At 51.2% G+C, this 25534-nt stretch overlaps 2 protein-coding genes and 2 long non-coding RNA genes across 21 annotated transcripts in view; 3 read left to right on the top strand and 1 right to left on the bottom strand.

Moving 5' to 3' along the window:
• SEPTIN4 (septin 4) lies at positions 1 to 24040 on the top strand. Of its 16 annotated transcripts, none has more exons than XM_038547897.1 (14): positions 964 to 2683; positions 3331 to 3375; positions 4229 to 4236; positions 17553 to 17846; positions 18221 to 18314; positions 18754 to 18840; positions 19332 to 19455; positions 22203 to 22337; positions 22450 to 22567; positions 22657 to 22758; positions 22941 to 23037; positions 23126 to 23288; positions 23451 to 23550; positions 23825 to 24040. In XM_038547897.1, exons 1-14 carry the CDS (start codon positions 1069 to 1071, stop codon positions 23882 to 23884), a joined length of 3042 nt encoding a protein of 1013 aa, XP_038403825.1. In that variant the 5' UTR covers positions 964 to 1068; the 3' UTR covers positions 23885 to 24040. The 16 variants fall into 16 exon arrangements, 15 of the variants coding, with proteins under 15 accessions (XP_038403827.1, XP_038403829.1, XP_038403828.1 ...); XM_038547907.1 differs by having other exon boundaries at positions 2510 to 2663; XM_038547906.1 differs by lacking the exon at positions 964 to 2683 and adding an exon at positions 2926 to 2947.
• On the top strand, positions 19462 to 21754 carry LOC106559302. The gene is made up of 2 exons (XR_005364599.1): positions 19462 to 19718; positions 19851 to 21754. It is a non-coding gene; the product is annotated as an uncharacterized LOC106559302 (long non-coding RNA).
• LOC111097407 overlaps positions 21280 to 25534 on the bottom strand; it is a 27854-nt gene continuing 23599 nt past the window's right edge. For 2 of the 3 annotated variants that reach the window (XR_005364595.1, XR_005364596.1), the window contains one exon: positions 21280 to 25189. This is a non-coding gene — a long non-coding RNA (uncharacterized LOC111097407). The remainder of the gene's footprint in view (positions 25190 to 25534) is intronic. The other variant, XR_005364597.1, reaches the window with a different exon arrangement.
• Positions 24847 to 25534, top strand: part of MTMR4 (myotubularin related protein 4) — a 26392-nt gene continuing 25704 nt past the window's right edge. Inside the window, exon 1 of the mRNA XM_038547895.1 lies at positions 24847 to 25458. The gene's annotated coding sequence lies outside the window, so the exon portion shown is untranslated. The remainder of the gene's footprint in view (positions 25459 to 25534) is intronic.

Genomic DNA, 25534 nt, shown 5'->3' with positions numbered 1-25534 from the left:
TGAATTTAAAGATTCAGAAACAATGAATCTGACCATCATATAACCACGATGACCCTTCAGAGTCAATAGTGGGATGTGGATACGGTGGAGAGAAACCTGTGAAAGAGAGAGAAAGATGATAGTGTCTCTCATCCAAAATGGTCATCCAAGATGCAAAGGCACCTTCAAATCAAGAAAGAACCAGAGTCCATCTAATTAGAATAGCTGAGAGGAGAGGATTATGAGAAAGGACATTAACATTTGTTATACCTACCAGACTTGGTTTTCAGATGAAGAAACCAAAGCTCAGAAAAATCAAGTAACTTGTTTAAGGTGTACAACTAGTCATTTATGACCGAAACCAGTGACTAACTCCAAATCCTTCCTACAATCCTACACTCACTCGTGGGCCAAGAATGTAAAAATTTATTATTTGAGCAATCTGGATTTTTTTACCTCAGAGTCAACCAAACCACCTCTGAAACCTGGAAGTGTTTCCAGGTGCAGTTCCAAACTAACTTGGGGGCAACTTGTACTTTTTATTAAAACTGGAACTAACAGAGTGATTGAGTTGAGTAGCCATGCCTTAGTAGGATATTCAGGCTGATTCCTCCTCTGGATGAATCTGGGAATTCCTAGAATCTGGGGAGAATAAGGGAAAGTCTGGAGCCTTCTCCATCTAGGAAAATCTGGTTTTGCTAAGAACTTGGTCCAAGACTTGGTGGTATCAACTCCAAAGACAAATCCTCAGTTTCCTTGCAGTTACTGCTTGAGTTTCTCTGAAGACTTGTGGCTGAAGGGGTGACTGGTAGGCTCAGTCAGTAGAGCATGCAACTCTTGATCTCAAGGTTGTGATTTTAAGCCCCACACTGGGCATGGAGCCTACTTAAAAAATTGTGACTGTATGCCAGGATATTTAGTAGGAAGCTCCTTCCTCTATGACATCACAAGGCAGGTAGCTAAGGGGACTATATGAGACACTCTTAGATTAACAGTCACTTTCGTGGGAGTATAAGAACAGCAGCTTTTAAAACTGAGCGTAAATATTCAGACTTCATTAGGACTCTCAATATAGCCAGCCAGTAAATCATGGGATCTACCCAGAGAAGCTCAGTGTATCGGACGGTCAGGACTAATAAAACTGGGTCCAACATAGCAGTTTCAGCACCAAAAGGGTCTGAAGATACTAACACAACTCATCAGCAGGGACAAGAGTACTTTCTTGCCTCGAGCTCACGAAGTGCTGCAGCCCCGGTAAGCCCTCCACCACATCGAAGATCAGAAGCTGGGCATCTCACCACTTTCTATCCAACATCAGACTATCCTCGATCTGTCTCCCCCCAGTCAGGGCCTGGTCTTGCTGGAACATCCATCCCTCGAGGAAGTGAGACTCGATCAAAATTAGAAACATACCGCCATCCCTCTCCTCATCGAAAGACCCAGCAAACTCAGACATCAGCTTACCATACTGTCCAGATGCAAAGGAACATTAGTCCATGCAGAGAGGAATCAACACGAAAAGGGGGTGAGAGCAAGCCAGGGCGTGACATCAGTAATCGCTATTCATTGACCCCAGATGCCAAATCCTCTCGCCGGTTGAGTTTTGTAGACCAGAAGGATAACTTACAAATCTTACAAGAAGAAGACCCACCCTCCAAGGTCCAGTACCCACAAGGAGTCAGAGTTCCCCGTAGGACTTTGGCTTGCCCAAAGGATCAAGCAGTCCAAACTGAGCCCATCCGAAAGATTTTGACTGCTACCGAGATCAGATCTCCAAAGAGACCCTCTAGCCCAGAGCATAGCAGTGGCCGTGTCAGAGCAGACTCTCGGACAGCCCAGAGAAGGATCCCTGGCCAAGAGTATGAAATGAATCGTCTCAGCTCAATCTATACAGAACCCAAGGCTTTGCATAGGAATATGAACTTGGAATCATCCCTCAGACTCTCTGTCCTTAAGGATTTAGATGGTGGACACCGAGTTTCTCTGCATCCAGATCCTGAATCTATCCACAAGCATTCTGTCTACACTGACACCAAGCCCTCCCCAAAGATCTTAATATCATCAGAAGTAGAGTCCAACATGAAGTCCTCAACCCGAGGAGACAGCGAGGTTGGCCGTAGGGTCACCATCTCCCCAGAGGGACAGTTAATACACTCAGCTTCCCATGTGACATCTCGAACAGCGTCTGAGAGCCCCCAAAAATCTATATTTGTCACTCCAGAGCACAGCTATAAGCAGCACCCCCAAAAGCCTTCAGAATGTGTCTCCATGTCCCCAGGACCTGCACTCAGGTATCCAGAACCCTCCCAAAAGCCTTCTGTCCATGCAGAATTGGAACTGACCCCTCGGCCCTTACCCCCTCGGTCCTTACCTAGGTATGGGCCTGATTCCTCATGGTGGACCTTACTCAATCCTGAAGTTGAAACACCCCAAAGCCGGCCAACAACACCTGATTTTGAGTCTAAGTCTCCTCCTCCCTCAGATCCTTTATTGTCCTGTTTTGAAATGGACTTGAGTCCTTTCTGTGAGGAAATGATGTTCCAGAGAGAGAAAGCAAGTCCATCACCACCACTAGCACCAGCAACACCGCCACCACGGTCATCGCCAAAGGAGTCTCCAAACAGGGCCCCATTGAGGGAAGCACCACAGGCCCTCAAGTGCACCTCCAAACAACCCATTCAAAGGTTTAGTGCTTTCTTCTTGGGTATGTGAAGAAGCAGACTGCCCAGGTGCAGTCCCAATTTAAAGTGAGGTGGGACATTGGGGTGGGCAGGAAAGGCCCCTTCTTCATTCCGGGCCTCAGAGCTGCCCTCCTGCCAGTGCTAAAGCTAGTCCCATCCCTGAGCCCATTGGTCATTCCTTCCCTGCCAGCTTCTCTGAGCTCCAAGCTAATGACATCGGTGACGATGCTTGGGCCAGCATCAGGCATTGACTCTTCAGGCAACGCTGCTTAACCTTTCAATGGAAGGTAGTAGAGAGTGGTTTGCAGGGTGGGAAGTGCTTCCCAAGAATGGAGATGAAGAACTGAGCTGGGGTGAGGGCTGGTAAGGACAAGTAAAGAAAAGAAAATTTTCAAGTAAATATTTTGATGACAAAGTGGAGAGACGGTGGGCATACATACGCTAGGATCCAGACTTTGAAGAGGGGAAATGCATTAATAGTGGCACAAAGAGGGTGGAGAAAAGGGAGGGAGGAGGTTAGTCCTAGACTGCAGGGGCTTCTTGGAGAGGGTCAGGGGCTGAGGGCACGTCCTGGGGGAGAAATGTGGAGCTAGAAAAGGAGAGGTTAAGTCATGGGGGGAGGGATATACATCCCACAGAGTGACAAAAAGGAACAATCTCTTACTTTCAGATGTCTCTGAGGAAATGTACAATCGTGTCATCTGGTGGCTAAAAGGTCTGTGCTCTTCCCTCCTATGGGTCCATTGTTTTGGGAGGCAGGAGGTTTTGGGAGGCAGGAGGACAGGTGGGAAGGTGACTTCTTTGTATCTATAGAGCTAGGACTATCAGGACCGTCTATACTGGGGGTTTGACTTGAAGGAGCAGAGGTACTTCTTACCTGGCCAATAATTCCACCATTAGAGTCATTCCTTTGGGATTTGGAACCTTCCTCATTTTCAAGAGTCTTCTTTCAATGGGAAGTAGTCACTTCTGGAATGGAGAACAATTTAAGCCCATGCCTTTCAGTTTAGTGAATCTTAGTATCAAAGAGTTCCTGCTTTGAATGTTGTAGCCCCAAATATGCTTTAGTCTATGAGCGTGAGAGGGGCCAGGGTTCTGGATTAGGAAGTTCCTGGGGAGGAGAGAGCCCTGAAAATGCAATCCAGTCCCAACCAGCATAAGCCCTTTTGAGTGACGGGCATCAAAGAGCAGAGAAGGGCATCCCTGCCCCTCAGAGGGAGCAAAGCTCTATAAAGTTGGGGTTTAATAGAATATGGACTCTGGAGTTAACGGTATTGGGTTTGAGCCCTGTACTATTTTCTCACAGTGACCTTGGTTAAGTTATTTTATCTTTCCAATAATTAGTTTCCCTGTTAATGAGATCAGTGGCTACCTCTTAGGGGTACTGAGTGAGCCCTCAGTAAATGATAGCTTTTGCTACCACTTGCACTAGGAAGGATGTTGGGCTAGGTTATGCCAAAGTCCACTGAACATCTTTAGTAAAATTCTCTTCCCCTCCTGTTGGTACTCTCTGAATTCCATTTGCTGCTCCCTGGGAATGCCTGACTACTACATCTCCATTATGACAGATGAAGAGGTAAGAACACCCCTGGGAATTTACTTCCATTATTCCCGTGCTCCAAGTCCCTTATCCAAGTCCCTCTCTTAAACTCTCATGGAAGTAGGAATGGAGGGAGACAGACAGAACTGCTTCCTATGGTTGGGCAAGTTGTTCACTGCACAAGGGACCTAACAGAGAGGGCACGTGGGGGCTAAAATCTAGCCTGTGTTCCTCTTGCCACACTATGCACCTGTGCAGCTGCATCTCCACAGAGCAAGATTTGCACGAAGGCACTATATTAGCTAGTTGCAGCCCTGGAGAGATGATAAATCCTGCCAAGTGCTCTGTGAGAAGGCTGTCTGGGAAGCCATACATTGGATCAGTCTCTACTTGGCTTTCCTCTCTCCACCCTAGGGCACTCCAGAAAAGGAACACTTTTCTGGGTTACACACTTTTTGAGTCCTCAACTTGGAAAGGCACAAGGTAAACTCTGCTTTCGGCAGCCCTGTGTCCTGAATTTGGCAGAGTGTCCTGATTTCACAGTGCATTGTTCCTATAAGTTCTTTCGTTCTTCTTGGCCCATGTTTCGTAAGATAGTCTGAGCTTTTCCTGACTCTATTCTTTCTTTCACCCTATCTCTTCCTTACCCAAAGCCTAGAATGGCTTCTAATGGGTCCCTTCCATGGGCTAGCCCAGGATGGACAGTTAATTACAGATAGAAAACAAAGAAGGGAGGTGGGGGCAGCACAGTCTGAGCTCAGATAACGAAACAGCTGAAGGAGAGGTGCCAGAAATGTGGCTGTCACCCCCTCTGCCTTGGGCTTCTAATTTAGTCCTGTGCCTTGAGCTCAACTGTGGGTGGGAACAACTACTTCTGGAGATTACCTCCATGCAAGACTGTAAACCTTTTCTCCCTCTTCCCTTCCTCCCTTCCTTCCTCCCTCTATCCCTTACTTCCATAAAAAATTTCATTCAGATGGCTAGCACTCTGCTAGGCACTACTGGGGAAAGCATTGAAACCTCAGAGCATACACATTCTTTGGCCATGAGAAACTTACCATCTGGTTGGGAAGATAAGACATGGACAGGAAACATTTAAACAACAACATGAAATAGTTTGTGCTCAAATGTCCAAATAAATACAGCATACTGAATATGTGCTCTTGCAGGATCTTAGGAGAGGGAGTCATCAGGGGATGTGTGTGTGGGGGGGTGGCCAAGTTACCCCCTCCTTCTCAAAGCCAGGAGTATCTTAACAGCTAGCCCCTTGCTCACTCCTTTGATACACATATATACCTTTGGGAAGGGGTTAGTGTGTTCCCTCATTCAGGATCTGATGATTTTGACTGAGTGAGTTGCTCCCTGTTCTCCCCCACCTTCACCCCCTTTCTTGGTGCATCTTGTTTTAGTTTAGGAAGTCAAAAGCCTTGGCAGCAGGACAGCTCCTTCCCCAAAATAGCTCTTATCCTGTCTCGATAATTGCAGCTCTCCAGCCCTGTTCAGCAGCAGGGCTGCTCCTCAGAAGCTGGGAAGAGGAACTGAGGAGGGACTAGCTGGGGCTGTTGGTCTTCTCTGGCTCTTTGGAAGTGGGATAGCATGGAGGAGAGCCAGGGACTCCTCACAAAGCATGATAGTGCTAGGCCTTCCCCAGCCTGTCTTCCAGGCTGCATGGCCCACAGCCATCCCACAATTGAGAATCTGTGGTGCTGGTGTTGAAGGCCTCTGGTTCCTCTGATCTGGGAATGGTTGACTGCAGAGTCTGTACCAGATTCCATTCCTGGCAGGAATTCTCTGGTGGCCAGCCACAGCTCCTGGCTCATGGATGGCAGCATGTTTCTTGTTGAGCTTCACAAGCCCCTTTGGGTCCACAGCTGGGGACAGAGCCTGATTCAACCATTTCTCTCTTAAGTGTCAGTCTCCTCCCAAGTGGCTCCTCAAGGCCCTTTTGTCTAAGGGACAGGGCTTACAGATGCTTCTCATCCTTGGATGGGTACATTAGGGGCTGGAATCTCCCCAGAGAAGGTTATGCTGGGCTGAGGGATGCATTCCTAATGGTTTTGTTTTTGATATCAGAACTAGCAGAAGCTCAACAGGAAAGTCCTGCCCTATGGTGTCAACTCGGGCTGTCTTCTCACACGGCCCTGGGGAATTCCTTGGAATAAAGCAGCTCTTGATGGGAAGGGCTATAACGCCCCTGATGGATGGGACTGCCTTGGCCCTGAGATCCTTGTCCTTAAGGCACCTGACCTACTTGCCCTTGAAAATGACTTCTTGGGCTGTCAGCAGACAAGGTGGTTTACTCCCTTCTATCTCTATCAATTATGCAAGAAACCAACTCTGAAAAACAGGCCAGGAACTAGGAGAGGTCAGCTCAGTGATACCTAAGGCAGACTTCGGTGTCTAAAGTGATATGTCATTTAGCCTCTGAGGATAGTATGGCCAGCTTCCTATTGGCTCTTGAGCCTTGGGGAAGTTGTGCTCCAGTAGACTTCCTTGACAGAGAAAAATCCAGAGTCTAGGAGCTATTCAGGAGTGCTCTGCATTCATGGGAATGTTAACAGAAAATGGGCTGTTTGAAAGGAATCCTAGAACCATCTTTCCCACTCCCCTCATTTTCTCTTGCTTTGTACAGAGGCTTATAATTGAAAAGAGAGGGGAATTGAAAGAATGCAGCAGAGCTGCTGAAAATGGGACAGGGCACCTCGGGAGGCTTTTCATAGCAGCCCGACCCCTGCCACCCAGCTTCTTTTCTTGTCAGATGGTGCCTTGTTCATTTTCAGCTACCATGGGCAGTGAAGTCCAGAGCTGGATGGGAGGCTGGTAACTTCTGACCCACAATTGCTATTTTGGGGACAGGCTAGGTTGACCAACTAACTCATCAGGGTTTGCCTGGGATGTTCCTGGTTTTAGCATCCTGTGTCCTGGGACCCCTACCAGATCTGGGGAAACTAGAACAAAGGGTGACCTGACCCTAGGACAGGCTATGGTGCAGACTACCTCAGCAAGAGCCACTGGAAGCATAGGGCAGGGGAATGATATCCTGCCTTCACTGTGAGCCCTGAGCAGATTGCTCTCTCTGCCTATGAAATGGGGACAAAAACTCCTATGTCTCTCCCTTGGGCTTGGTGGCAGAACAGAGGCCAGAATCCCTTGGTTTTTTGTTCTTCTCAGAATGATCCTACATATGGAAGAATCTGCCACATTTATTTTGGACTCGCGTGTATTTCCAGAAGCTCCTTGGTTTCCTGCCTGGAACCCATCTCCCACATTGTATCTTGCTGTCAGAGTAGTTTGGTGGTGTTTGAGATGGTGGGTTTTTCAAGTAAGAGAAGAAATAGTAGGTCTGGGTAGATTAGGGAGCTTGACTTCAGAGGGCAGGGAGCATACTTGGGGTGAAGAAGAAAATCTAAAACAGAAGCCACCCTGACAGCTGCTCAGCCACAGGAAGGTTATCCTGAGTGACAGAAATGACCATGTCCCTTTACCCTTCTCTGCTCAGCTGCCTTTGGCCCAGCTGCCATGAGGGGAGAGGCAAGAGACAGCTGCATCTTAGGGGCTGAATGAACGGCTGAAGGAAGGGGACAGAATGTGAGGCGGTTCCTGAGAGAAGTTCAGGCTCTGACACTGAAGGTGGGAGGACAAGGCTGGCCAAAGTCACTTCCTTGACACATCCACTACAGGCAAAGTCATTTAACTTGAGTAATCTCCAAAATGGCTGTTTTTTTGGGAATTTGGCTCAGTAAATCTGAAATCAAGACCTGTTTTCTAGAGGTGGAGTGCTGTTTAGCTAGAGAAGGTGACTCTACAGTTGGTGGCAGCATGGTCGTTCCAGTGTCACTTTAGTCTAAGGCTCTTTTCCCATACCTCTACACCCATGCACATGCACATTCCTAATTTTTTTTTTGGGGGGGGGAGGGAAAGCATTTGAAATTATCACAGTTGACAATATTGATTTGGTGTTGATAATTTTCTCATTAGCCAAAATAATACCTGGCACTCATTTTAGTGGCTACACCATTGTAAGTATGTTACTGTAGTGAATCTTTATAGCAACCTTATATGAGGTGGATTTTTCCTCCCTATTTCACAGATGAAGAAACTGAGGCTCAGAACTGGCTTCTCAAAACTGAGAGCACTTTAGGGAGCATCCTGCCCCAGGGATTCACACATGGTGTAGAAACCCTTTTTCCATAGCCACATCTTCCTGGAAAGTAACTTCTAAATATTTGAGCAGTACCTTCGGATATCACAAATTATAAAGGGAAGGACATTTGTGTCTTTGCATGTGAACTATGAGGCTGGGGGGTGAGTATGAGCTGGTAAGCAGCCAGAATGAAGGGCAAATTATGGGTCAGTGAAGCCCAGAGCCTCAAGGCTTGTCTGTGCTCCAAAATCAGAATGGAAAACTAATCAATGAATCCTTTCAGTCAATTAATATTGATCAGACACCTCCTGGGGGCAAAGGCCTGGTCATCCAGGAGGACATTATGTCACATGTTCACTGAATTAAAACGAGTAGAAATTAAAATAGAAGACATACTCCCTGTCTTTGAGGGGCCTGTGGTTAGTTTGGGAGAGAAAAGTATACAGGCATGTCACTTGAAAGGGTGTGGACATCAAAGAACAAAATAAAGTCCAGTGAAATGAATTAGCAAAGCTTCTAGCATGGAAACACCTGGAGAGTGAAGTCCAGGGAGACACAAATTTTGACTCTGAATAATTAAGACCTTTGATAACTTACTACCCAAAGATTGAAGGGCAGTGGAGTTGAGTCAGTGAGTTTTTAGCCATGGGAAGTATTTAAGAAGAAGCGGGAGGTAAGGTGGGGGCTCTTGAAGGGGGAGTCATACTCCAGTGCATGTGTAAGTCCCTTCCATCTCTCCCACGCCCTGCCCTACTGCAGAAAAGGTGTTGGAAAGGCCCTCTGGCTGGCTTCTAGCACTTTGCTGCTGCCCCTCGCCACAGCCATATAGCAGGTGCAGGAAACACAGTGCTCTCTGGCCTTGCCGCCCATGTTTCATGCCTGCCCTAGGATTATGGGCAGGGGAGGGGCTTAGGATATTTTGGTTTCTTGCCACAGACCTTTCTGGACACTGGCTAAGTTTCCTTGACAAACACAACCCAGTGCTAGCCCTTTGACCCCACTAGGGCCCTCTGACTATATCATCAGTGACTTATCACCTCTGGAGGAAGGAGGTACAATTAGTTCTTGTACCACTTAAGAGAAAGTCTGCTACTGAGAGGCAAAAGTGGCCTTTGCTAGTCATACAGACTGAAATCCTGATTTCCTGTGGTAATCACTATTTATTCTTGGCTTTTGTACCTGGGCTTGGCTTGGCCCAAGTGCAGCATCCTGGTTTAGTTTGGTGCCACACAACCTTTACTCATGGCAGGAAAGATCCAATGGAGAGGACCAGGAGTTTTTTCACACAGACCATGTTGGCCTGACTTAAGCAGAGGGAGACTTGGGTAGCAGGCTGGAGGTGTGTGCTCATCTGAGTGTCTCAGAAGAGTCCTGTTTTGTGCCAAACCAAGTGTCTACTCCCCAGACTCTTGGCCTGAATACCCTACTCTCGGAGTGCCTGGGAAATTGTACTCTAGTCAAAGATGTCAATTTCCAGTGGGGTTGTGATTTCTAAGGAAGAGTCCAGAGTTCCAAGAGCTGCAGGGACACTCAGGAAAGGTTGGCCAGGCCACGTGCTAACTGGAGTTGGGGAGGAGCACTCAGTGGTCTGTGACTCACACAAGGGCTGCCATATCTTGCCCCTGCTTCTGAGTAGGTGTCAGACTCTCTTTGCACAGACACAGATCACAAGAACTGGAGTGGTGAGGAGTCCAGTCCTATCTTTCAATGGGGGAAGCAGAGACCCAGGGAGGGGAAGGGATATTCAGGAGTGAGATAATCACCAAAGCTGGCATGGGGTCCTAAGCGTAGGCCAAGTTCTCTCATAAATCCAGAGTGTGGCAGGGTTAGCATGGGAGGTTTGTGCAGGTGTAAAGACTCAAAGTCTGCCTTTTTTTTTTTTTTTAATTTTTTAAATTTATTTATGATAGTCACAGAGAGAGAAAGAGGGAGAGGCAGAGACATAGGCAGAGGGAGAAGCAGGCTCCATGTACCGAGAGCCCGATGTGGGATTCGATCCCGGGTCTCCAGGATCGCGCCCTGGGCCAAAGGCAGGCGCCAAACCGCTGCGCCACCCAGGGATCCCTCAAAGTCTGCCTTTAGCTTTTATTTTGCCCAGCATGGCTTCTGCTGGGCCTGATGCAGTGATTACAAAGGTACTGTGAGCATCAAGACCCTAAGAGTCTGGGGTTTAGAGATAAGTTCCATGGTCCCGGGCCTCTCATAGGGGCTCACTTCCCTCAAATAAACTGGCACCAGCATGCCTCACGGCACACAGGGCTCACTGGGGCCTGGGCAGCAGGTGCCAGAGCAGAGCTGGGATTCCAACTGCAGCTGAGGATGAGCTAGCCGAGTTGCTTTCTGAGATGTGTCTGTGTCCACACTTGGACTACAGCCAGGACTAGGGGGGTAGGGAGAGGAGGTGGTTACAATTATGGAAAACAAGGCTTTGTGATGGGGCCTGTCTTCCTTGACAGGCTTTCTTCCCTTGGCCCAGCACCCCCAGCCCAAGCCATGTAGAATGCCAGTGGAAGCACCCAGGAGGCAGTCTTATGAGTGCATACATGAGTACTAGTAGCCTACAGCTAGTTCTCAACAGTGGGGCTTTGTTTGATGTTTGGATCTGATGGCAGCATCTGCTGCTACTTCTGCAGCCTTCCAGTGCCATTGGTTTTTCTCTTAAGAAACTCATGTCTTTCTTTTCCTGAGTATAGTTTCAGATCTCTTGGTCTAGCCCAGGCCTTTTCTAGGAACCTCTTTATACCTTCAGAGGTTTTCTCTTGTCTGAGCCAAGCTGCTGGCTCCTATCCTAGTTTAATCTGCTCATTTTCTGGTGTGGGAACTGAGGTTTAGAGTGGTAAAATGAGCTGTCCAAGCTCACCCAGCTAGGAGGGTTTCTCTTCAACGTGCTAGCTTATGAATTCCCTTGATTTCTTTAAGCAATTGTACCCCGCCTTCCATCCTTCAGTCCACCAGTGCCAGATATTCAAGAACATCTCCAATAGCCATGCCATGTTTTCTGAGCCTGTTTTCATCTGCATACCTAGGCCACTTTCCCTCCCTCTGCTAAGTTCTAACTTGATCCCAACCATAACCATTAGTCACAGATCAGACTGAAATAGGATAGGCAGCCTTCTGGCTCTTCTACCAAGAGGAGAGGGTTATGTTGTGGGCCTCAGTTTTGTCTAAAGTGCATTCAGCCCAGTCAGCCTGCCCTGGGGGAAGGCTCTTGGGAGTCAGGGAGAGGTATGCTTCTGGAAATGTCCGCAGAAACTTGACCAGCTCAGACCAGTATTAGCTCAGGAAATCCCTACCAACTCTCTAAGCATCTACTTCTCCCTCACTGCTGATGACACTCCTGAGCCTCTAATGCCTCTAAAGCTGCTGGAGCATCTGTCCCCACAGCATCTCACCTGCTTGTCCAGCATAGACTGGCTCAGGCTTGGGCTGGCCTCTCCAGAGGCCCCCCCCCCCCCCCCACTTTTCTTAGCTCCATAAAGGCCACTAGGCCTCTTTCCTTCTACCCTTCCAGCTGATGATCCCTGGATAATTTATGCAGCAAATCCTCTTTAATCTTTAATCTAGGGTGCAGCAGGAAGGGAACCTCTTGTCTCATCTTCATAGCTTGGGTAAAGGTAGAGAACATCTGACGTTCTACCTTAGGAGGTGTGGAGTGGGGAGGGACAGTCCGTTAACTTGGACATCAGCTCGGGTCATTTCTGGAAAACCTTGGGTAACTAAGGGTTTCTCTCCCAACTCGTGGGGCAAACCCCCTCTCCTTCCAAAGACATTTTCTCCTAGGGATGCCAGGTGGGCCTTTCCTTTTTGGGAATTTGCTCAAACACCCACTGTGATGTACTGCCTGAAGAGACCACTCTTAGGGGCTGAGTAAGGAAGAGCCAGGTGACTGGCGCTGTCCTCAGCGCCTCTGCACACCCTGCGCTTCCCGGAGTCTCGGGCCGCTAGATCCACCCGGACCCGCCACCCACCACCCACCACCCACCGCGGGCCGCCCGCACCCCAGCAGGCGCCAGCGATCTGAGGGCAGGCCCCGCCCCAGGGCCGACTCGTCCCGCCCCCGCCGCCAGGCCCCGCCCCCGGCCGGTCCGCACTCTGGGCGGCGGGCGGGGGCCGGCGGTCCGGCGAGGTCGGCTCGCAGCTCCCGCCGCGGGTCGCTCGGGCGCTGTCCAGGAGGAGCTGGCCCGGCCCGGGCTGCAGCCATGGTAAGGCGCGGGGGCGCGGGGCGCGGGGCGCGGGGCGCGGGGCAGGGCCGGGGCGCGGGGCAGGGCCGGGGCGCGCAGGGCCCGCTGCTCCCGGCGGCTCCGCGGGGACCGGCGGCGCCGCAGCCCGGGCTGTGCGGGGCGGGAGGCGCTTTCTCCGGCTGCGGGTACAGGCGGGCACTGCTGACGGACGGCGCCGCGTCGCCGCTTCCAAGTTTCTCCCTCTGATCCGAGCAGCGACTAAGCGGGCCCGGGCCCCGGGGTGCTGCGGGTGTTCTTGGACGGAGGGGTGGGTTGGTGAGCGGAGGGGGGCCACCCCCCCGCCCCACCCCGGCCAGCAGAGACGCGCATGTTGGGCTGGGGAGGGCGCGTCAGCGACAGGCGGAGGTGAGGTTCCCCCACCCTTACCTGGGTCAGCTGTTACCTGGATGACCCCTCCTCACCCACCTACCCTGGGTTCAGGGGCCAGTATCAACTCCTTTGGAAAACGCAGAGAAGGCCTGCAAACACTGCCTTTTTCCCCAAGAGGGATGGTGAGACGCTTGGGCCCTCCTTCCTGCAGCCTGGCAAAGAGCAGTTCCTAGGCTCTTCCCACTGTGCCCTCTGCTTGGGGACCCCTGAGAGGGCAGCCCAGTTCACCATCCTACCCGTGGGATCAGGTATATCCCTCTGCCTCTGAGACAGGAACCATGGGGAAGCTTCCTTCTGCTGCATCCTACACTACCCTGCTCCCAAACCAGGTTCCTCTGCAGTAGTGGGGGGTGGGGGAACTCATCCCTGCCACCTGTCTGGAGGAGAAATAGTAACCCCAGCCAGCCTCCGGAGGCCCCCAGGTAGGAAGTTTTGATGTCTGACTGTAAGGGTTCCAGCTCTTCTCCTGCCATCCTTGCCAGAGCCTGCCACAAACACATTATGCTGGATGTCAGGGCCTCCAGGCGCCATGCCAGCCTCTCCTCCCAGTTTGGAAGCCCCCCAACCCTTGCCCTTCACATTGGGAGGCACAGGCTGTTTACAGAAGGAGAAAATCCATGACCATCCTGTGGGGCAGGATATTGGCTGTGGGCAGCCTCCAGAAGGAAACTCCCTGGGCCCACTGGAATCAGAAGCTTCCAGGTCTGGAAAGGCCAACCTTTTGGGCTTTTGTCTTTCAAGCTGTGTCCAGGATGAGGCCCAAGCCTTGGCTAGGAAGTCTTGGTGACCTTGTGACCTTCTCCAGAGGGGGGTTCCTGGGAGAGGCCAAGTGGTGCTTGTCTTTATCCCTGCCCTGCTTCTCCCCACATGGGTATGGATACACTGATTGTTCCAGTGATAGAAGCCTGAAGGAGCATAGTGCCAAGCCCAGCAGGGACCAAGAGGGGCTTTTTCTGCCACACACTAAGTTCAGTTCAGCTGAGGTCATGGTGCTTTCAACTTGGCTGAAGCCACCCTGTTCCCTTCTAATTAAAGACACCCCACTATTGCTAGAGTCCTTAGCTGTAGGCCCTTTAGGCCTAGTTCTTAGGCTGACTGGTTCATGTCCAGCCAGACTCCTCTAGAAGGGGTCTCTTTCTGAAAAGAGATCAGTGTCCCAGCTACTTTGGAGGTCGGTGGGTACAGTGGGGAGGGCTCCCCAGCCCAGGAGCACAGTGGGGTTTACATGGGAAAGGAATAACAGGTCAACATTAATAATAGTCCTGTGACTTGAAATGTACCTTCTCTCCTCAGGTTCAAAACAGCTTGAGGTATCTCTCCCCAGCCTTCCTGGGAGGCAAGGCAGGGCCATTCACAATTGGACATTGAGGCCCTAAAATTAAGACAATATTCAAAATCACAGAGGATGTTTCTCACCAAACCAGAAATACTGGCCTTCTGACTCCATGTGCATACTCCCAGCCAGATCCCTCAGCTTGTGCTTGTCTCCCACCTAATTGGCACTTCTGAAACCTCTGGGATGCCAGCCTCCCTTTGGCCGGAACTCCTGCCCCTCAGAGACCAAGTGCTAATAGCTCCTCCACTGATTCTCTGGAAGCAGTGGGGTGATGGAAGTGATATAGGTCCCCATGAGTCAGAGGTCAGGTATCCTATGGTGGGAGGAGTCCCTCTGTGGTTGGGACTGTGCAAGGGAATATAGGGGCAGATTTCTGAAGACAGTAAGGTTCTCTGCTGGGAAAACACAAAAGGACAAGGGAAGAAAAGCAGGGCTGTTCCCATGAGAACATATTTCCAGGGGATTATAAGACCTCCTACCCTACTTCAGCACTGCTTAACTTTAGTTAAGGTGAAAGAGATTGGATTCCTTTGGGTGTGGAGTCTCATGGGTGGGTGTTCCCAGGTACTGATGGGCCAGGTCACCTTGGGGACAGCTCATGACCCTCTGGCAGGCCTCGGTGTCCTTGGGGGTTCATAGGAGAGGCCAGGTTGATTAAGAGCCTGTGCTGCAGACAGACTTGGGAGGCTGGTGCTGTGCCCACCGGGGTAGGCAGCGGGCAGGCGTCATGGGATAGCCAATCAGAGTAGGAGGGGACTGCAGAGAAACAGAGTGATCCTGCTGCAGCTGAGCTGTCCTTGGAGGGTGGGAGCCAAGGGAAAGGGAGGAGGAGGGGGTGGGGAATGACATTCCACAGGCTTTTTTGGCCCCTGACAGAGAGGGGGGGGGGGGTCAAAGAGAAAGGGAAAGGAGCAAGCCGGGAAGCTGGATTACAAGAACATCGAGACCAGGCTGTTTCTGTGTGTGAGGAACTTTGCCTGGGAGATAAAATTAGACCTAGAGCTTGCCGCCAGGGTGTCCGAAGCGTGGGACATGGACCGTTCACTGGGATGGCAAGGCAGTTCTGTCCCTGAGGACAGGAATGAAGCTGGGGTAAGGTACTACTCTGGGAGATGGGGGGACCTGACCTGTCTTCCTCCTTCCTTGACTGGGATTGGGGCTCAAAGTCAAAAAATAATTTGGTCAGTGTCAGAGCTGAGGGTGGGGAGGGACAGATAGAAGGTGAAGACCCTAGTGTCCTGACTCCTTGTCTAGAGCCCCTGTGGGCTCCTTTCTGCTGATGAGCAGCCAGGACTGGCAGGGAACCCAGGAATGCTGGGTTCCTGGTGACTATTGGCAGACTGGGGATGGTAGGGTCCCCATCAATGCCTTCCTTCCTCCTTTAACTGTTGCCCCTGTGCTCAGTGCCCTTGGGGAAACCAGGTGGAGCACAGTCGTCTTCCCTCTTTCACCAAGACCAAGTGCTGGGTCACTGTGGGGTTATTCAGAGAGGCAGGATTTCCTGGAATTCCCCAGACTTTAGCTGCCAGAAAACAAGACCTGCGGCACCCCCCCCCCCCCCCCCCCCCCCCCAGCCCCATCTCTTCTCTGTTGCCATACAGTTAATTGTCCAAGCTGGGACACTTTTGAGAGTGAAAAGGAAGGGGCACAACTAATCGTTATGCTAGGACAACAAACTAAGATGTATAGTTACTGTACTGGACCCCCCCCCAAATATTATGGATGAGAAAAGCCTGTTAGGCTTGGTCCCTAAACTTCCACATGCTGGTTCTAGTTTCAGGCTAAAGGGCTTCTCTCCTTCCCTCTGTCCAGGTGGGCCCTGGAGACTATGGCTACAAGCAGGTGTGGGGACTTTGAGGTGACAGCCTGGAGGTAGTTCTTAAGAGACTTCCCCACAGCCTCTCTATCTCAGTCCCTTCCCTCTGGCATAAACCTGGCAATGGGCATGTCTGCCTCCCTCAATTCTTCCCTTTGTAAAATGGGGACCTGCAGAAGACTGTGGCCATCTTCTCTCTCCTGGCCCTCGCCGGGACTCCACAGTGGTCTGGGATAGCCCCCACTGGCTTGGCCAATCCCCAGAGAGTGAGTCAGCCTCTGAAGCCGGCCCTTGTCCATTGTCTGGAGGTGGCATGTGGGTATTGTGAGGCAGAGCTGAGCCCAGCAGTGCCAGGCACTCCACAAAGGAAGCTGGCTCCTAAAGGAGAGGGAAAGTTTTAGGGTCTAGAGTTGATGGCAGGAGTGAGGGGAAGCAGCCTCTCTTCCAAGTTGGAGATGGGGGAGCGGGGACAGGTGTCTACAGAGCAGCCAGCCATTCTTTGCCCACCAACCCCTGTGGTTCTCGGTTTAGTCCACATTCCCCCTGGCACTGCTGGCTGAAGCTTACTCCAGGCAGAGGTGGCAAGAGACAACTGATGGGTGCTTCCTCTTATCTCTCCCTCACAGTTAGGGGCTGCCAGCAGCCTAGTGTCCTCCTGTCCTCCCTCACTGGGTCCCTCCTGGCTCCCTTCCACCTTGCACTCAGCCTCCACTGTCAGGTTTGCCCTTCTGTCCTCAGGCCGCAGCACAGATTCTGATGTGGCACAGTGTCTGGAATAAGGGGGGTGTCAGATCAGCTGTACTGAGCTCTTTGCAGTGAGCCCTGGGAAGGGAGCACCTCCAGTAGAGTCTGTACCTTGGTCCTAGAGCTCACAGACCTGCAGTGACAGCGGGCACAGAGCCCCCTGCTGGCTTTTGATTTACCTGGGCTAGCAGCTCCCTTCAACCCTCCCTTCTTCCCTCCTGCCCCTGCCCCATTCTGACTTGACTGTCTGCACTCCCCTTGAATCCTGGACCACGTCCTCCTCTCAGCTCTAACGCCTCTATTGCTCCCCCTTATTTAGTCTGACTTCCTGGCCTTTTGAGCAGTCCCTGGCCCCTGACTTGGCCAGACCCCCAGGAAGGGCAGGGCGGTGAGCACCTTGTTGAGAGGGAGCATCAGGACTGGAGCTACTCAGATCCCAACAGCAGTTGCAAGGACTCTGGGGGCTGCCCAGGGCTGCTCCTGGATCCTGGGGTCTTTCCTGGCATCTCAGCTGGGGAGGCACAGGCGCAGGTGAGGGAGGGATGGTGAGCACTTCCTCAGGCTTGGCTGCTACTGCAGTTTCTTTCCCTTCTAACCACAAGTGCTTTCCTCTCTCTCCCTTTTGCCTTCTTTGGTCTTCCTCCTTCATTCTTCCCTTCATGGCACCTACCTACCTGCCCCACCCCACCCTCCGACCCTCAGATCAAGCGCTTTCTGGAGGACACGGATGATGCAGAACTGAACAAGTTTGTGAAGGATTTCCCAGGAAGCGAGAGCTGCCACCAACCAGAGGCCAAGACCTGGGTGTCCAGGCCCCAAGTCCTGGAGCCAAAGCCCCAGGCCTCGGACCTCTGCCAGGATGACCTGGAGTTCAGACCCCCCTCATGGCCCCAGCCCTCTGACAGCCAGCAGTACTTCTCTGCCTCGGCCCCTCTCAGCCCCTCAGCCCGGCCCCGCAGCCCGTGGGGCAAGCTTGATCCCTATGACTCCTCTGAGGTAGAGCCTCCAGCCCTGCCTTTGCCTTTCAGTGGGCTGGTGCAGGAAGACCCAGGGAGGGAGCAGAGAGATCCTGAGTGTATGTGCATGTATGTCCTGTGTGTGTGTATAGGTGAGTGTACACGCATGCATGCATGTTGAGCTGGAGCCTCTCTGTCTTGTGTCAGCCCCAGCTCTATGGTGTTGACCCCCATGTGCATTGGAAACTATTAGGATCAGGAGCCTAGCTGGTGGCCCCGGATGGGTCCTCTGAGGAGTCTGCCAACGTTCCTCTAGGGCTGGGGCAAAGACCTAGGAGGGAGACAGAAGGCTGGTGTTAGGTCCTGGGGCCCCTCCAGCCTCTCGCTAATGCACTCTGTCTTCCTGTCCATTAGGATGACAAGGAGTATGTGGGCTTTGCGACCCTCCCCAATCAAGTTCACCGAAAGTCCGTGAAGAAGGGCTTTGACTTTACCCTCATGGTGGCAGGTAGAGCAGGGGAAGGGCTGGGCTGGGGAGGTGGTGTCTCCAGTAGGGATGGTATATATATGGGGAGGGGTGGGGTGGGTTAGGAAGGGAAAAGCAGCCAGTGGCGGTATCTTTTTGCAAAATAGCCATGAACCATGAGTGGCCAAACGTGTATATGTAGGGGGTGGGGAGTGTTGAAATGGTATAAAGAACACTTAACCAACAGTTTTCTAATATTTGCCTTTTTCTATGTGACCTTGGGCAATCTCTTTCCCTCGCTGGGCCTCATTCAAATAAGAAGGCTGAACAAGCTGTTCTCTCTGCTTCCTTCCAGCTCTAGAATGCTGTGGTTCACTTGTCTCTTCCCAGTTAGATAAGAAAGCAGCTCCCACCACACCTTGTTCTAGTGGGGTTGCCTCTTGGCTAAAGCCCGTATCTTCTGCTCTCTCTCCCCCATCAGGAGAGTCTGGCCTGGGGAAATCCACTCTTGTCAATAGCCTCTTCCTCACTGATCTGTATCGGGACCGGAAACTTCTCAGTGCAGAAGGTGAGGAAAGAAGCAGGGCTTGAAGAGAGGCACTGGAAATCAAGACTCGTGCCAGAGCCTGGGGGCTGGGGCCTTCCCCAGCAGATGGGAAACCGTGGCTTTCTAGAGGGATTGGCGGCATCTCTCCATAGGCCTATCTAGCCTGGCAGCCCACCAGCCAGCTCCCTAAAGATTTGGGTGCTGGAGTAGGGCAGGGACCAGAATCCTCCTCTCTGAGTGAGTCTCTGACCCCCAAAGGATTCCAGGAATCCAAGAAAAGAGCCTGCAGCAGAGAAGAGGCTGGGGCCAGAGCCAACAGCCACCGGCATTTCCTGTGTTGGGAAATGTGCTCCTTGCTGGTTCCCAGAGAACAGGCCCCCAGGCAGCCTGGGGTGGGAAGGGGGGCAGTGTGGATGAGGCAGTCTGGGCAGCAGAGCTGGTTGGGGTGGGCTGTTTGTCCTGACTGGGCAGGTCCTTGCCCTTGCCCTGGCCTCAGTTTCCCCCTTCTCCAGAGCGGATCATGCAAACTGTGGAGATCACTAAACATGCAGTGGACATAGAAGAGAAGGGTGTGAGGCTGCGGCTCACCATTGTGGACACACCGGGTTTTGGGGATGCAGTCAACAACGCAGAGTGGTATGTCTGACCAAGCACAGCCCCAGCTGCCCCCTTCCATTACACTCTCTCTCTCTCTCTCTCTCTCTCTCTCTCACACACACACACACACACACACACACACGAGTGGACACATAGGCACAGACATAACCAGAATTGTCAGGAAGAAAGTTTGTGCCCTTAGTGGGTAGCTGTCTCCTCTGGAAAGTGAGAGGGAAGGAGTTGGATTAGATGTTCTTTGATGTCCTTTCTGACTCTGACCCCAATTCTATAATGGGGTGAAGGTACAAGATAAGAAGAAAGTTTGTGCCCTTAGTGGGTAGCTGTCTCCTCTGGAAAGTGAGAGGGAAGGAGTTGGATTAGATGTTCTTTGATGTCCTTTCTGACTCTGACCCCAATTCTATAATGGGGTGAAGGTACAAGATAAGAAAGAAGAGCCTCAGAAAAACAAACACATGAAAACACGTAGCACAAGGCCTGACATCCAGTAGGTGCTCAATAAATATCACCTACCCTCCTTCCTTTTCTTTTACCAGCAACACTTTAGGTGCCACAAACTTTTTCTTTTTTTTTTTTTTTTTTAAAGGGATGAGAGTGCATTGAGGGAGGGCTGAGGAGGGGAAAGAAGAAGCAAAGGGGAAACAAATGGGTTGAGCTTGGTTTAAACTCCAGGCACCCTCTAGGCTAACTGCTAGAAAAGGCAGCTTTATCCGTACACCATCATTCTTGGCTTTTTTTTTTTTTTTTTTCAGGAACTGGAGGGATGCTTAGATAATTGTCAGACCTAAGTGAGTAGATGAGAAGGAGAATGAGTGATAAAGACAGGAGAAAAGGTGGTGCCTTTGATGAAGTTAGGCAAGGGGTGCTAAGACCACTAGACTGAATTCAGATCTTGATTCAGCATTTAGTAACTGTGTGGACTTGAGCAAATGACTGCATTACTGTTTCTTTAGCTGGAACATACCGGTCATATCACCTTGCCCAGGTGATCTGAAAATCACCCCAAATGGTGCATGAGAATGTGCATTAAAAATGAAAGTAAAGAGCTGTTTACGTTACACTAATGGGTTTTAAGATTATAATTGCAGCACCAGTGTGGGACCCCTTGTTGAAAGTTATGAATTTCAAGATGGCCACAGAAGAGAAGCAAACCAAGCATGGGCCCTTTTGAGATCAGGGCCCCATGCTGACTGCATGTGGCACGCCCAGAAAGCTGACCCTTGGGTAATTGCCTCACAGATGCATTAGACTCTTACAGACCTTTCTGTATGTGTGTTTGTTTGTTTTATTGGCCTAGCACATGGATTCATCTTCAACATCAGGGTCTTAGCCTTGAGTGGAGCGCCATTTCTTCTTATATTATTGCCCTGGCACTGTTCTGGCACATGGTGGTCTCCTTTTTTTTTTTTTTTTTTTTGTATATTTTTTTATTGGAGTTTGATTTGCCAACATATAGCATTATACCCAGTGCTTATTCCATCAAGTGCCTCCCTCAGTGCCCGTCACCCAGTCACCCCCACCCCCCGCCCACCTCCCTTTCCACCACCCCTTGTTCGTTTCCCAGAGTTAGGTGTCTCTCATGTTCTGTCACCCTCACTGATATTTCCCACATGGTGGTCTCCTGATGGAAATATTCCTGGTGGATTGAGGTGGCCTCTGTGTCATCATTGCTAAGTATGTCTCAGCACCCTGGGCTTGCCATGAAACTCTACCCCAACCAACACCTGGTTTCTACTGTAGCAAGTATCATCCCCTCCTTCAGTCAATCTACTTACCTCCTCTTCCCTTCCCTAATAATAATATTTGCTTGGCATTTCACAGTACACAGTGCACCTCTACATATGCTTATTTAGTAACCAGTAGGAGTTTATTGAGCATATACTAGGTGTCCAGCCAGTGCTGGGCATTTTAAGGGACACAGAATAAGTATGAATCATCCTTGTCACTGAGAGGCTTATGGTCTAGTAGTAGGGGTAGGAGGAGTGGGGGCAGCAGTTCTCTTACATGTGGGTCAATCAACTTAAGTTAGTAAATAGGTCAGGTAATGTAGCAGCAAGCATGTTGAAGAGTCAGAGGCCAAGGGCTTGAGTGGGGAGAATTAGCTCGCTAAAATGATATGGATTGTCTCCTAGATGCTATAGATTTAGTTCCTTCGTGTATGAAGTGAAAGTGATGATGCTTATGTGTCCACCTATCAGGGCACCTATCAGTGAGGATGAAACTAAGTAACAGAAAAGCAAAAAGACTTGAAAATTGGGAGTTCTTGAATATATATGTACACGATTTGACTGTGTGGTGGAGAGAAGGGGAGAGCAGTCAGTGTATATTGATGTACACTGGAAGGAGTGAAGAGATAGTTCTTAGATATGGCCTTGAGGAGGATAGGGTGGTTCAGAGGGGTGGAGCAGAGGGTAGGACCCATGAACAAAGGTTCTGAGGCTGGACTATGAACCTGACTAAGGGCTGCCCTGGCTTCCAGTTGGTGTTCACTTGCAGGTACCTTATTCTTATTGGTTTGTTTGGTCACCTAGGCCTTTTCCTCTCATCAAACTAGTATTTATTGAACTTTGTGCTCAGTCTGATTTTCTAGTGGGGCAAGTGAGATACACCCGTCCCACCCAGGTACCACCCTGCAGATGTAGTAAAGCAAGCCAGGGAATAACAAAGTCTTGGGAACACTGCTTAGGGCGTGGGCTACTCTGTAGCCCCAGAGCTCATGAGGCAGCCCCCACTCCCACAGTTTCTCTGCTTTTCTGTCCCTGCCGCAGCTGGAAGCCTGTGGCAGAATACATCGACCAGCAGTTTGAGCAGTATTTCCGAGACGAGAGTGGCCTGAACCGCAAGAACATCCAAGACAACAGGGTGCACTGCTGCCTGTACTTCATCTCACCCTTCGGCCACGGGTATGGTCCGAGCCTGAGGCTCCTGACACCACCAGGTGCTGCAAAGGGAACAGGCTGAGAGCACCAGGGCAGGGCTGCCACCAGCAGGTGGTCACAGATTCCTGTTCCCCAGGCTCCGGCCACTGGATGTTGAATTCATGAAGGCCCTGCATCAGCGGGTTAACATCGTGCCTATCTTGGCTAAGGCGGACACACTGACACCTCCTGAAGTAGAGCGCAAGAAACGCAAAGTGAGGGAAGCTGGTGGGGGGAGGGGAGCAGGTGGGCTTCTGGAAAGGATGGGGTCGCCAAAACTGTGGGCCCCTCATGTGTTTGTCAGATCCGAGAGGAGATTGAGCGGTTTGGAATCAAGGTCTATCAGTTCCCCGACTGTGACTCTGATGAGGATGAGGACTTCAAATTACAGGACCAAGCCCTAAAGGTGGGGCCAGCCCAGGGCATCCCTTTTCCATTTTGTTTCTTCTGGGCAGAAGAGGGAAGTCGAATTCGATTTAAGGGGTGGGAGAGGAACCTGGTTTCCTAGAGTGAAGCAGAGAAAATAAAGATGGAAAGGAACAGGTAAGAATGGGGGGTACTGACAGGCCCTCCCCCCACTTCTTCCAGGAAAGCATCCCATTTGCTGTAATTGGCAGCAACACTGTGGTAGAGGCCAGAGGGCGGCGTGTTCGGGGCCGGCTCTACCCCTGGGGCATCGTGGAAGGTAAAGCACTGAGCTTGCGACCAGGGAGTCTCCTTGCCCTCAGTGGCTCTCCCCATGCTTCTGGCTGACCCCTAGCCTTGCCATGCAGTGGAAAACCCAGGACACTGCGACTTTGTGAAGCTGAGGACAATGCTGGTGCGTACTCATATGCAGGACCTGAAGGATGTGACGCGGGAGACACATTATGAGAACTATCGGGCACAGTGCATCCAGAGCATGACTCGCCTGGTGGTGAAAGAAAGGAATCGCAAGTATGGCTAGCAGCCAGGACAGAGCTGGCCGGGAGGGGGTCCCAAGCACAGCCTTGGATGAGAGAAAGCCCTTCCTTTGTTCTTCTACAGGCCCTGGACTCAATCCAAGCAGGTGCCAGGGTCCCCCTAGCCTTACCAAGCCCCCTTTCCCATTCCCTTTAGCAAACTGACTCGAGAGAGTGGTACTGACTTCCCCATCCCTGCTGTCCCACCAGGGACAGATCCAGAAACAGAGAGGCTGATCCGAGAGAAAGATGAGGAGGTGAGAGCAGTATGGGGTGGTAGGGATTGACAGTATGGAGGGTCCCTGCTTAATTATAAACGTTCAGTATTTCTTGGTTTGGGAATAGGAAGATCCCTGGCCCTGGTACCTTCCTGGGTCCTGGATTGGTGGATTGATTGTTCTACCTGGGTCTCCATCACATATCTGGACTACCATGCCCATGCCCAGGCTAAGGGATAAGAGTTTGGGGGCACTCCCCTAACACTGTAGGACTCTCTAAAAGGCCCCATTTTGCTATGTGTGCCTGTTCCAGCTGCGGCGGATGCAGGAGATGCTGCACAAAATCCAAAGACAGATGAAGGAGACCCATTAGTTTTCAATCCTGGATATTTAAATCTCCTCTTTGTCCTGCCCAATGCCGGCCCCTCCCAGCACCAGCTCTGCTCAGTCCCCTGCAGCTACTGCCACTTCGCCTTACATCCCTGCTGCCTCCCCAGAGACTCAGAGGAAATAAAGTTTAAGAAATCTATAGCTGCCTTCTGGTGTCACTGTATCTTTACCACCTCCTGGGGACCAAGAATATCCTAGGACCCACTTTTGAAAGGGTGCTGAAGGAGGGTGCTGGTGTCTGGCTTTTAAGTAGGAAAGGGGGAAAAGGGGAAACTTTTCCTCTTCTATGCCAGGGTTCAGTCTCTGCCTAGGATCCAACCTGGCCTCTCCATGGTACTGACCACATCTATCCTGCCCCTCTTATCTGGGGCCCGATCCTCTCTCCCATCTTTTCCATATACAGAATTTTCAATTCTATAGAAGCTTTGGATCTAATATCTGCTCTTGGTAAAACATGGTATTACCTACATGCAGCTTCCTGACTTCCTATTTCCCCTGATTTGGGGAAGGGTATATACAGAATTAAGCTCTGCATTCTAGGAAGCCTGTAATAGAGAGCCCTGAACAAATAGTGAAACCTTTGTGATCATCCAACACTATAGTAAGTGTTGGAAATGAGCAAAGTACAATCGCTGTCCCTGGAAGAGCTCAATATTCCTGTAACAAATATAAAGCATCTGCGAGGTTGCTGGAGTCAAAGCTGTGAACACGGGCAAAGTTCCTGTTTTGCTGGAATTTCCCAGCTGTAGTAAAAGTTCCAATGTTCAGTAAACAGACACGTGAAGACATCCTGGCCCCGGGGCTTGGTATTCAAAGCCTTCAGGCCAGCTCCCCAAGTGAAGCTAGCTGTTCCACGCTAGCGATTCAACGGTTCTCCATTGCTGCCGCGTTGGTGGTATCGCAAGGCCACGGCGACCTCCAGCGGCCACCGTCCGCCATGCTGCCCGCTCTGGTTCCCCAGAGGGGAGAGAGGAAGGGAGGAGCGAAGAGCGGAGTCCTGTTCCCACTCTCTTTACCGACTAAGAGGTGGCAGCTGGCTAGTGGTAATCTGAGGCCCAGATTAGGGCTGACGGCACCACGCAGGTCCTGAAGGACAGCAGGGTCGGTTCGCTGATGCGAAGTAAGGGTTGGAAGAACCCGTCACGACGCAGAAGAGAGGACGCCCTCCCGCCTCCAGTCGAAGATCGAAGACCGAAGACACAGCCTCGCGCCCAGGCCTCCCTCCTTCTCAGCCTGCGGGGTCCTTTCTCTCCGGGTTTGGGACGAGATGGTCGCAGCGAAACCAAAACTGGAAATGGATAAACAGGTGCCACCGGGGACCTTTTTGAGAACTACACCCCAGGCGTGGTCGTCGCCGGAAGTGGCTGTGAGGCCTGTGCCCCTGCAAGGCCCCGCCTCTAACTGCGCTACCAGTAGGCGACAGCCACCCCCACTTCCGGCCCCTGGAACTTCATCCAGCAACCCCCCTTTTGCTGCTCTCTCATTGGCTGCCGCAGGGACGCGCTGTGATTTCCCATTGGTCGAGCCTCCTCTCCGGGCCGTGCCTCCTCCTTCCAGGTACTGTCTTGTCTTCCGTCACCCGATAGGCTAAAGGCTGGGAGGGCGTCTGCCCAACTGGACCAATGAGCGGAGT

The sequence above is a fragment of the Canis lupus genome, chromosome 9 (genome assembly GCF_011100685.1).
Source record: "Canis lupus familiaris isolate Mischka breed German Shepherd chromosome 9, alternate assembly UU_Cfam_GSD_1.0, whole genome shotgun sequence".
NCBI classification, from domain to species: domain Eukaryota; kingdom Metazoa; phylum Chordata; class Mammalia; order Carnivora; family Canidae; genus Canis; species Canis lupus.
The sequence above is the reverse complement of the archived record's forward strand: the minus strand, read 5'-3'. Positions and strand labels throughout refer to the sequence as shown.